The sequence below is a fragment of the Tasmannia lanceolata genome, unplaced genomic scaffold (genome assembly GCF_043159265.1).
Source record: "Tasmannia lanceolata isolate RefF3 unplaced genomic scaffold, GAP_Taslan_0.1 ptg000044l, whole genome shotgun sequence".
Taxonomy (NCBI): domain Eukaryota; kingdom Viridiplantae; phylum Streptophyta; class Magnoliopsida; order Canellales; family Winteraceae; genus Tasmannia; species Tasmannia lanceolata.
The window spans coordinates 24,792,639-24,803,924 of NW_027518721.1; the positions used below are offsets into that span (position 1 = coordinate 24,792,639).

Sequence of the window (11,286 nt, forward strand, 5' to 3'; positions counted from 1 at the left end):
TTTCGTCTAGAGAGAGAGAGAGAGATTGGCTTTGGGGTTCTGGAGGAGGAGAAAAGCATTGGATGATGACGTGGTGGAAAATTCACCTTTGTTCTTAGACATAGACTAAATGACTCTGATAGTTACTGTAATTGCAATTATACCATCACTTTCTACGCTTATCAAACGGGCTGGATTCGGATCGTATCGCGATTCGCGAGTAGTCCAACCTCGTGCATATTTACAATTACATATTTTTTTAAGGATTTGCTAGGGACCATCGTAGAAGGCATTTTGAGGAGTGTCTGCTGCATGAGAGAGCAGCCACATAGGCTCAGGTTTTGTCTTTTTCATTTAATTTATCCTAGGTGGCTGCTCTCGCATGCAACAAACACTCCGCGAATTAGATAAATTATTCCGCAGGCCTGCTGTTGCATGTGAGAGCAGCCACCTCAGATGAATTAGATGAATATAAAAACATGTTGAAAAGTGAGCCCATGTGGCTGCTCTCTCATGCAACAGCCAACCCGCGAAAGGTCCCTAGCAAATCCTTTATTAAAACATCTTTATAATTTGAGGGAAATGATATATTTGCCCCCCTTTTCTTCCCCAGATGCCCCCTTGTAGTGCAAAAAGAGTGGTATAAATACATTACTGGTAGACTAAAATGTAGGCCCCGTTTGTTTTGGATTATGAGAACCAATTGTGAATCCAAAACTGATTATTGGGCTCAAATTTAAATTTGAGCCCAATAATCAGTTTTGGATTCACAATCTATTCTCAAAACCCAAAGCAAACCACCCGTTACTGTCTAAATCCATTTTAATCCAGTCTGACCCGATGATCCATACGTCGGGACAGCCCTATTAACTAATTAGCAACCTAACTTGGACCAAGCCACGTAAAAAGATCTCAACCCTTCATTTGGTAGATCCCATCATTAAGATGGCATGATCCGGAAATTGGACTTATCGGATGATCCCAAATTCCCTATTGTTCCACAGTCAAGTTCAATGTGTAGGCCCTACCCGGAGTGTGCCCTAACGGATATAATCCTATGCATTTTTTAAGGGGCATTTTAGCTATTCCATATAAAGAAAGGGGCCTTTACCGAAACAAAAGACATAAGAGGGTCCTAGTCCTAGATACGAGTTACATTTGTACTACATTTTAGTTCATCATTAGAATCGGGTATGTTGAGAAATATTTGAAGAGCAGGAGGGCAAAACCGATATCTTATCCACAAACGAATAAAGTTCGCAACCAACCCACAATAATACTCACCAACCAGTCACCTCCTCTCCCACCTTCTATTCTTTGAGAACATGGCAAAAATTCTAAACCACGCAATCATTCCAAAAAAGAAAAAATCTTATACAGAAAAGAGGTCCAGCCGAGCATGCAAACTCTAATGCTCTGTTTGGTTGCCGGGTTTTTTTTGTGCCTGGGAGTTTTGTGGGAGAGTAAGTTAAATTTTGGTCCCATCCCATGTTTGGTTGCCTTTTAGCACTAGGTTTATTTTAATCCCACTCTTGTAATGATTACTTGTGGGGTGAATTTTTTAATTCCACTTTTGTAATGATTGCCTTTTCATCCCATCCCAAGATAACCCCAGGAACAAAAATAAACTCATGAACCAAAAATAAGCTTGAGAAGAATTTTTTTCTACCCAACACTTCAAGCAACCAAACAAAGGTTTTTTTTTCTCCCACCATATCTCCCAGGGCATTTTTTTCTCTCACATAACCAAACATGGGATTTTTATTTTACCAGGATACTTCCAGGACTTTTTTTTTCCCACCTCTCTCCCAGGGTATTTTTTTCTCCCACATAACTCCCGGGAACAAAAAAAACCCGGCAACCAAACAGAGCATAAGCGAAGCAAGAATTCTCCAAACTTTGAGCAAATGCGAAGAAGAATGAGAACTAGAAGCAATAGGACTTTGCACTAAACGACCCAGATGAGTTCTAGATCCAAACCCTTAATCTTTGCAAGACTTTCCTATATAAAGAGAATCAAAAGTGTGTATAAGCCGGGCTATCCTGTTAACTCCCAATCAAAGAAATTCCGTCCGAATTTTAACATCGATAAGATCCAACCCCAACCCTCTCAAATCAATCTTGTACAAAAGCTTCTTTATTAAGGCTTACGCCAAACACATCAGGCAAAGCTCCCATTTGTGTCACCCCAAAACACCATTTGTCCTTCCAAAGCTTAACTACATCACCTTTATACACTCCATATCTGATTTCTTCCAAGAACTTATACTTCTATCTCAAGATGTCTATCCACACCGTCAAGCCACTATTGCTGTACTTATCCTGAGAGATCCACGTACCACAACTTGCACCATATTTACTTTCAATAACTCTTGTCCAAAGTTGTTGTATTTCCTCCCCAGATATCCACAACCACTGTCCGAACAGAGCTTCATTAACACTCAACTTGTGGATCCCTACAAGATTGCATCCACTGCTCAAACAGCAGAAATAAATGCGTCACAGGGACGTCTACTACACGATTACATTCACTACCCGAAAAACCTTTAAAACAAGCGTAATCCCACCCAAAACAAAACACTACTGACCACTAACCTGGACTGGGCCTAATAATCTCCACTTTTGTTCTCTCAGTTCCCAATTTCGCAAGCTTGTCCGCCTGACCGATTCAAATGTGAAAACAGAGGGGGCACAACTGTCTCAAATTTCCAATATGATGTTTGAAAGCTTCCAAGGACCTGGTGCAACATTTCTAGCCCATGGCAACACCACTTCAGAGGAATACCCTTCCACAATATAGATAAGCACATATAAAAAGCAAATTCATTGAACCCACATTCTAGGAAGATAAAAGAAGAAAGAAAAACCCAATTTTGCCAATATCAATGCAACAGAGATAGTATTGCTACCCATTGCCCTCAAGTTGTAGTAGTCTTGGAACATTGAATTCAAGAAAGTGATAAATTTAACCTACATTTGTTGTGGGAAGTGATCTAGCAGTGATTAATTCGACTTACATTCATTGTGAGAGGTGATCTAGCCACCGTCTAGCCGAAGTTAGCGGTACAAAAATAATTTTAACTTGTTGGTGACTGACATCAGCCATGTCAATTGGCTGATTATAGGGCAACGGAGCTCCGATGCAACAGAGCTTAGACCACCTCTTGCCATGATCATATGTTATCAGTTTTTATTTAAGACAATAAATATAACGAGAAAAGTAATGTGCCTGGCTTCGGCCGAAAATAGATTTTGATGCTTTCCCCTTGCTTCTTTAACCACCAGATCCTAGGCACCCATGTTTTGTAGAAAGAAAAATAACACTAGTGGAGCTTTATATGAAACTGAACCTGTAATTACAACTACAAATATAGCATCCCACCACCACATCCTATGCTCTCACTATAGCAAAAACCCATCCTTGACTACCACATTTGTAGACTTTCCAAGTATGTGGCCTTATACATTGTTGACTGTCAACAACTATTATCATCATTGCTACTAACATCAAATTTACTGAGGCAATTAGCCATGATTATTGCTCCAATGACTAATAATAGTTAGTTTTGACCTTATAGACTCATTTGCAACTTATGGTGCCCTTTCAAGAAGGTGACATCCAGGGAAGATACAAATAACAACAGGCTCAGCCCAAAGTCCAGAAAAAATCTACAACTGAACCAATGAAAAAAAAGGGGCGGCCCTGTGCACGAGGCTCCAGCCTTTGCGGGGTCTGGGCGAGGGCTAGATGTACGCAGCCTTTACCCCTCTGCTTTACAGAGAGGCTGTTTCCGTGACTCGAACCCGTGACCACTAGGTCACAATGGAGCAACCTTACAGTTGCGCCAAGGCTCGCCCTCTTTGCAACTGAACTAATGAATTAATCAAAAATAACAATAGAAACAACCAACAATTGCAACCTCTCTCATTTGCGACATGACCTACAGAGACACCAGGAGAGGACATTTGCTTGAGTTCATATGATTTAAAAGGTTGAGGATTGCCTACCAAAGCAAAAGAAAGGGTGGTTGAACCCTTGCAGTTTCATAATTGTGCCTTAGACTATAGACTGGGCATAAGTAGGTTCCAAAGTGGCAGTCCTAATTGGTGTAATGTGTGAGATAGAAACGTTAAGATTTGCAGCTTCGATGGTTGATGTAAGGCGATTCAGGGGTGGAGAGAAGCACCAAATTCATTACAAGCACCGAGCTTACAATCAACTAGCTCATTCACCAGTAGCAAGTGTCAAGTGTTTATCTTTATTTTTAAGGTTTCTCACATTACTAACAGCAACTCATTAGATCAATTGAATGTTCCATCAATTTTTTCTTGTTTTTAGATTGTTCCTTTGTCCCGATCAACCACTTGAAAAAAGTGAAAAGCGCACAATTTGTATTAAATGCCTAACATTTACCTGCCAAAAGAAAAAAGAACAAAAATGGAACTGCCAGAAGAATGAGTACCTTATCTCCCGTACAGGGAGAATGCCCATTTTTGCACTTCGGGCAATGGCTTGAGTACATGACATGGGTGCTGAAAGTTACGTGATCCACAGTTAGTCTGGGAGGTGATGCTGAAAGTTAGGTCCTTAGAGGGATCCACAGTTAGTATGCGAGGTGCTGCTAGCATATTATAGCAGTGACTCCCAGTGACTCATAACTGTTACCTCATATGCATATGTTTTCAGTGTTTTTTTTATTAACAGTGAATTTTATAAGAATAAAAATGGGGACAAGATGTCCCAACAGAGAAGTACAACTTGTAGTTCAATAGACATCTACCTATTGAGAAGGTAGGGTTTCTATACAAATTACATTCAATTCTGATAGACAAACCCCTACTTTTGCCAGCTCATCCGCCAAGAAATTTGCCGTTCTCCTGCAATGAACTAGGTGAGGACAAATGCTCCTAACAAGGTCTCGAATCTCGTCAAGGATGAACTGTAATCTCCACGGCCCACCACCAAGATTGGTGGCCCAGGCTATCACAGTTGATGAGTCTCCTTCTACAATTAACGGGCCTAAATTATGATTGGCATACCACCGGAGGCCAAATAACAACCCCCTAGCCTCCGCTTCATTGCGTCGCAACTTCCCACTGATCCGGAATAGAAGAGTAAAGTATTACCGGAGGAATCTCAAATCAAGCCCCCAAAACCAGCCGGTCCGGGGTTGCCTAAAAGAACTGCCATCGAAATTGAGTTTTACCCACCCCTCTCCCAGGGCCTCCCATCCTGGAGTAATAGCGACCCGAGACTTTCTTTCGTGTAACACCTCCTTCCAGTTTCTCAGAGTCATCCCTGTAGAGTACGGGATTTTACCTTTAGCCTTTGCCCAGAAGATGATTGATAATTTTATTTCCAGCGTCAAGTGCTTCCAATGACGAACTTCTCCGTGAAGATTCTATTGTTCTGTTCCTTCCAGATAAACCATATAATGGCATAAGGTAGGGGACTCCATAATGCTTCGCCCAAACACTCGTGAAATAGGTTTTCAGTGTATTACTTTTTAATTGATTTCACGAGCCTACGCCTTGTTAGGAATTAAACAGACAAGTCATTTCAATTCCCTCTGGTTGCATATTTGCATGGGACTCTAGCACCTAAAATCATAAAAACATTAACAGCTAACTAACTCTGACAGATACATCTTAGCACAAAACTTTCTTTTCAATTCATTCTTTTGTACAACGAATTTTTCTTTTGAAACAAAAAAAAAAAGCGTAGAATGAGTTTAGAAATAAGTTTTGATTTTCTCGCATTATAAATAGCAGCTAGTACCCCCATTTGAAAAACAAGAAAAAAATGAACAGCAGATTGTACCTTGGCTAAGATGCTAAGTTATATGCTCATTTGCAAACTTCATCAACATGTAGACCAGTCCATTGGCAGCATATTGGTGGAAGTTTTTGTTGATAATTTCACAGTTCAACACATTACGTTTAACAACATCCAAAACCATATAAAGATATCACAGAGAAAGTGTAATGTCGATCTTTAGGTTCCTGATGAACATCATAACACTCACCACTCAACTTGATTACCAGTTTACCACAGATGAATAGGCTTAATAGGAGAGTTTCTATCAATATCTGCCACCTAATTGTTATTTACAAATGGGACCAGTGTAGAGAAATAAATGTAGACAGACCATGTAACCATTCTTGTCTCATGAATACTTTAATTGAATAGCAAGTCACGCCAAACGGATATAGAAAAAAATTGAAAAGTGGTGGAACTACAAAAGATCATAACCCACTCTTCTTAACTAAACATATTCAACTTTGTACACAGCTCAGGGTAAAGACTGTTGAACCTCAGGAAGCTGATCAACATCCACAAACTACTCAAAAGAAATATATAAGAGAAAATAATGCCATACCTTCAATAAATAATGTGCACTAAAAATTGCAACACTGTTTGTGACTATATCTTTGAGTAAATCATAACTCATAAGCCACTGTAAGAGAGTATGAGGCCGATCTCTGTAAGAAATACCAAGGGAATCCTACGGCAAAATAGGTAATAAATACGGAAATGTAAGAATAGAACATAGCATAAATGAGTTGGAATTACCCGATGTAAAAAAAGCAATTCTAATTTGGTAAATATATACATTAACAAATATATACATAGGGCCAGGCTGTAAACGTTGCCACTTTTCTATGAATTCATGAAAATTTCTAAAGGATTCATTAACCGACCCAACTAGTCAGGGACAAAGGCTTAGTTGAGTTGAGTATACATAGGGCCAGGTACAACCAATGCTTATTTTACAGGTCCGATCCAACTTGATGATATGTGCAACATGCATGAATCTGTCCTTTTTTTTTTTGAAAGATGATAGTTTTTCATTAATCCAATCAAAGATACATACGTAGGGGACCAGTAGTCCCACGCATACGATGAAAGGTTAACTTATAGAGGATTAGCCAGTAGTCCCACGCATGAATCTGTCCTTCTTGATCCTTGATTAGATATGGAACCAGATAAATGGTCAACCACCAGGGTTTTTTATACATATTCAAACTATCTGAGACCAGGGTTTTTTTTTTAATTACAATGAAAGGTCAATGTAACCCAGCTAGTGATAAAATCCCCATTGAGGAACTGACCCTGATAAAAAGAAATAACAAATAAAGGGTTATAAGGCCAAACCCTAGCATCTTGCTGGGACGCATGTCATTCCGAAGTAAAACAAAGAGAGCCCACGAAATTCCAGATATAAGAAATCCCATTGTATAGAACAGGCTACTATCTCTTGGAACAATGTACGATGCAGGTCTCTGTGACCAAGCCCCGAGCAAAATTGAAACCCCTAAACCAGCAAGTGTATTGAACATGGGCCCCGCATAGCATCCAGACAGCGCAATCTGCACACCATCCCCACCATTCATAGCCAACGCAACATTCGACATCAAATCACCCATTGAGTTGCCCCATGCGAGTACAGTTAATCCAAGGATTGATGGGTTAATCCCTAGAATCATGCCTAATGCAACTAAGAGTGCAACAAGCTCATTAGCAACAATATAAAACCAGATGATACTCATTATGAATCCTCCTAAAACCCACGGAAATAAGAACTTGCGTGGTGGATGATCAGTTCCGGTGAAGACAAATGCAAGAACCCCAAGGGTCACACCAATGGGAACACCCACGACAAACACAGCTTTCCCAAATTGTGAACCCTGGCTATCCGCATTCCACAGAAATGACACAAGAATTGGTGCTAAACAAGCACTGGCAACCGCATAGCCTTTTGACCACCTTTCCTCCTCAACAATTGGAATCGTCAACCGCCTTGGAAGTGTCAATGGCATCTCCATTAGTGAAAAGAGCTTAGAATAGGCGAATGACGAGCTATCAACCTCTGCATCCTCAGTCCAACCCCATAAAGGCCTCGCATTATCCGTCAAACTACCTTTCATAGAGTGGTTCGAATAAATGGCCACATTTGAAGCCCACATCCATTGTGGCAAAGTAGCATGCAAATGGACTGCATCTTGATGAAAGTCTACATCAAGTAACGGGCTGTAAATAGATTCATCTTCTTCGCTTCCACGGGAAAAGAAACTTCCCCTTACCGGAAGCAATGGTGTGACAACGTCCAATCTCAACCGTCGGGCATGTTTCCTCAGAAGCTCGTTTGCCGCCACACAAAATGCGTAAACAACATAAATCGAAACAAATGCAATAGCTCCCCAAACACCCACCTTGCCAACCATTAGAATCATAGAAAGGGACACGAGTGTGAAGAGGAAGAAACTAACATCCCGAATAAAGCATCTACGGTCTATCTGAACCCTCTTATTGGCGACACATAGTGAAACTGTACCAACAACGATACAAGTAACAAAAACAGCAGCACCCAACACACTATTCAATCCAACCTCGCCTGCATCCGCACCCACAAAAGCAGCAATGCTCGCAAACACATCTGGGGCCCCATTTCCTAGCGGAAGAAGAGTGACCCCGGCAACTGTAGGGGGAAGTTTTAAGAGATTTGAAAGCTTTTCCAAACAACAACAGAAATAATCCGCAGCGGTGTTGCCCAGCAGATAGAATAAAGCAGCCAACCAGATGCCCAAAACAGCATATCCCAAAACAGGGAATTTTTCACAATTGCAGTAGAAAAAATTTATGTAATCAAGAAATCCTCCTGATGTACAATGTGGATGAGCTTTTAGGAAATCACATTGACTAGCATAACCAATGTGTTCCGCTATGCCGGCGCATGTTAAAGGACTCTGGACTGTTATATTATTCTCAAAATTTGGACCACTTTCAACATATTCCGTTGAATTAACATCAATTTCAGCAATTCTCCTATGCATTAATCCCACACGACTTGCCTGATCGTGAAACCCGCCTCTCGAGCTCCATCGAGGAGAACCCACCAAAGACTTTTGCCTCAGAAACGGATTTTTCAAAACATCGTCCCGATTGTAGAAGAAGAAAAACACCACCAAAACACACAAGGTATTGAAAATTGAACGAAACCGAACGCGTTTTGCACGGTGACATACATTCTCTCCCATTTCTAGCCCTATTCCTCAGTGAACAATGTAGCACATGAATTCAAGTATATATGGATTTAAGAATCAAAAATTTTGTCTCAAATTTCAAATTCCGAATTTCCCAAAGCTAGGGTTTGGGATTCGGTAAAAAGAAAACTAAAGACAAAGGAAAAAGGACCTAGAGTTCTCTAAGGTACGAGAACAAATTGTGAAACTATAATTCAAACAATATCTAATTCCAAGAGCTAGGGTTTTATGTTCGAATTCTTACCCATTGAAGGAAGAACAAAACCCTAGTTTTCGATTGAAAGGATTTTCAGCGGGGAAGAGAAAATAAAAGATCCAACGAAAGGGGTTTAGTGAAATTGATTTCTAGGAAAGGTACCTGAGCCGCTGCTGAAGAACAAAGGAAGGTTCGAGGATCTATCATCTCTCTCCGCGTAGAGAAAGAAGACCAAGGGAAATGATTTAATAATCTCAGTGCTGACCTACAAATCAATGGCCTACAAAAGTGTATGATGTGACCTACAAAAGTAAAGAATTGGGTTCGATATTCAATGGATTATCCTAACCCTTGAATTAATGGGGATTTCAACAATTGAGTTTCATGTGTCCATCCATCTTGATTGACGGTTCAATTGACAATGTTTTTTGCTTGGATTTCTTGGGAATAATGTTTTTTATTCTTTATGTATCCTCCCTCCCTCCCCCTTGTTGAAACAATGATGTATGATCACCTCTATTTTGTATTTCCATTTTTTTTTATTTTTTTCTAGGAGTGGGTCCCTCTTGGTGGTCTTTAAGTGGGGTGTGTTGATAAATAGACAAAACTAAGAAAGGGGTTTTATATTATATATACTCGGGAAGAAGGGAATAGAAGAGAGAATAAAGCCGGGGCAAAGAAAGAGGGATTTTATCTTAGGATCTAGCAGGGCTTTGTGGTGAAGCAAAAGCAAATCTTCTCTTACTCAAGGTTGAAGACAAAGATTAGGGCAAGAAAAGAGGGTTTCTCTTGGTGTTCTTTGATGGCTTTTGTGGTGTAGCAAAAGTAAGTGTTTTACTTCTTCTTCCTAGCTACTCAAGGTGTGCTCTTCTTCCATTTTTCTCCTCCATTGGATTTTCCTTAGGGCGATGATAAATTCGCACCCTGTAGGATAATTCCCACCCCTTTAAAGGAGGGTAAGCGGCAGACTTTAATGCTTTTTAACGTTTTCAAGGGGTGTGAATTATCCTCCAGGGGTGCGAATTCATCATTGCCCTTTCTTTATTATAGCACAAGAATTGTGTTGGAGAATTTTACAACTACTGAAAGGAGGGGATTTTTCTTGTACTCGGTGTAGAGTATATGTGAGGGCGAGCTTTGGCAAAATAATAAGGTTGCTCCATTATGATCTGGCGGTGACAGGTTCGAGTCACGAAAACAGCTTCTCTACAAAGTAGAGGTATTTCTCCTTCCAGACTCTGCAATGGCGGGAGCCTCGTGCATTGGGCCGCCTTTTTTCACCCCCTGTAGGATAATTCGCACCCTTTTTAACGTGATTGAAGTCAAAAAGCATTGTAAGTCTGGAAAAATATTTCCTTGTAGGATAATTCGCACCCCTGTTACCGTGATGGACGCCAAAAAAACATTATAAGTCGGCCACAATTCACATTATAATGGGTGCGAATTTATCATCCTAAATTATTTTTTGATACGTATATGTTATGGTGGATGAGAGGAGTTACAAGGTAATTATTGTAGGGATTTGCATTTAGGTTTGTGGTTATGCGTTTTAGAGTTATGGGTGGTAGTTAGTACCTATGTGATGTAATTGGGTTAGTGGGTAGGGATGTGGCAACTATTTTTATTCTTGTATTTAAGTAGAGTATTTTAATGAAATTATGAGTGAAGAAGAAATTTACAGCACAAAGGAAACTTTGTTCTAGGAGAGTCATGGCTCCTCTCAATTTGAGCCATTAGGAGGTCCTCAAATCAACCTCTCTCTCCCACTACTTTTCTATTTTCCATTTGGTTCAATTTGTCTTTCTATTTGCTCTGATACCACTTGGTATGTCCCTAATCGGCCGTAACACAGATAAGCAAATGGAAAATAGAAAAAGAGTGGAAGAGAGGTTGATTCGAGGTAACTGGACCTCCTAATGGCTCAAATTGAGAGGAATCATGACTCTCCAAGAACAAAGTTTCCTTTGTGCTGTAAATTTCTTCTTCACTCCTAATTTCATTAGAATACTCTACTTAAATACAAGAATAAAGTAGTAACCACATCCCTACCCACTAACCTAATTACA

General features: G+C 40.1%; 1 protein-coding gene across 1 annotated transcript; it reads right to left on the reverse strand.

Moving 5' to 3' along the window:
* Window positions 1-6,969: 6,969 nt before the first annotated feature.
* On the reverse strand, window positions 6,970-9,486 carry LOC143863758 (cation/calcium exchanger 4-like). Its single transcript, XM_077374516.1, has one exon. The coding sequence runs from the start codon at window positions 9,016-9,018 to the stop codon at window positions 7,048-7,050; it is 1,971 nt and encodes a 656-aa protein (XP_077230631.1). The 5' UTR covers window positions 9,019-9,486; the 3' UTR covers window positions 6,970-7,047.
* Between the last annotated feature and the right edge of the window lie 1,800 nt (window positions 9,487-11,286).

Bases quoted from the DNA above. Each gene is read 5' to 3' on its own strand.
- LOC143863758 (XM_077374516.1), bottom strand. From the start codon at position 9,018: ATGGGAGAGAATGTATGTCACCGTGCAAAACGCGTTCGGTTTCGTTCA.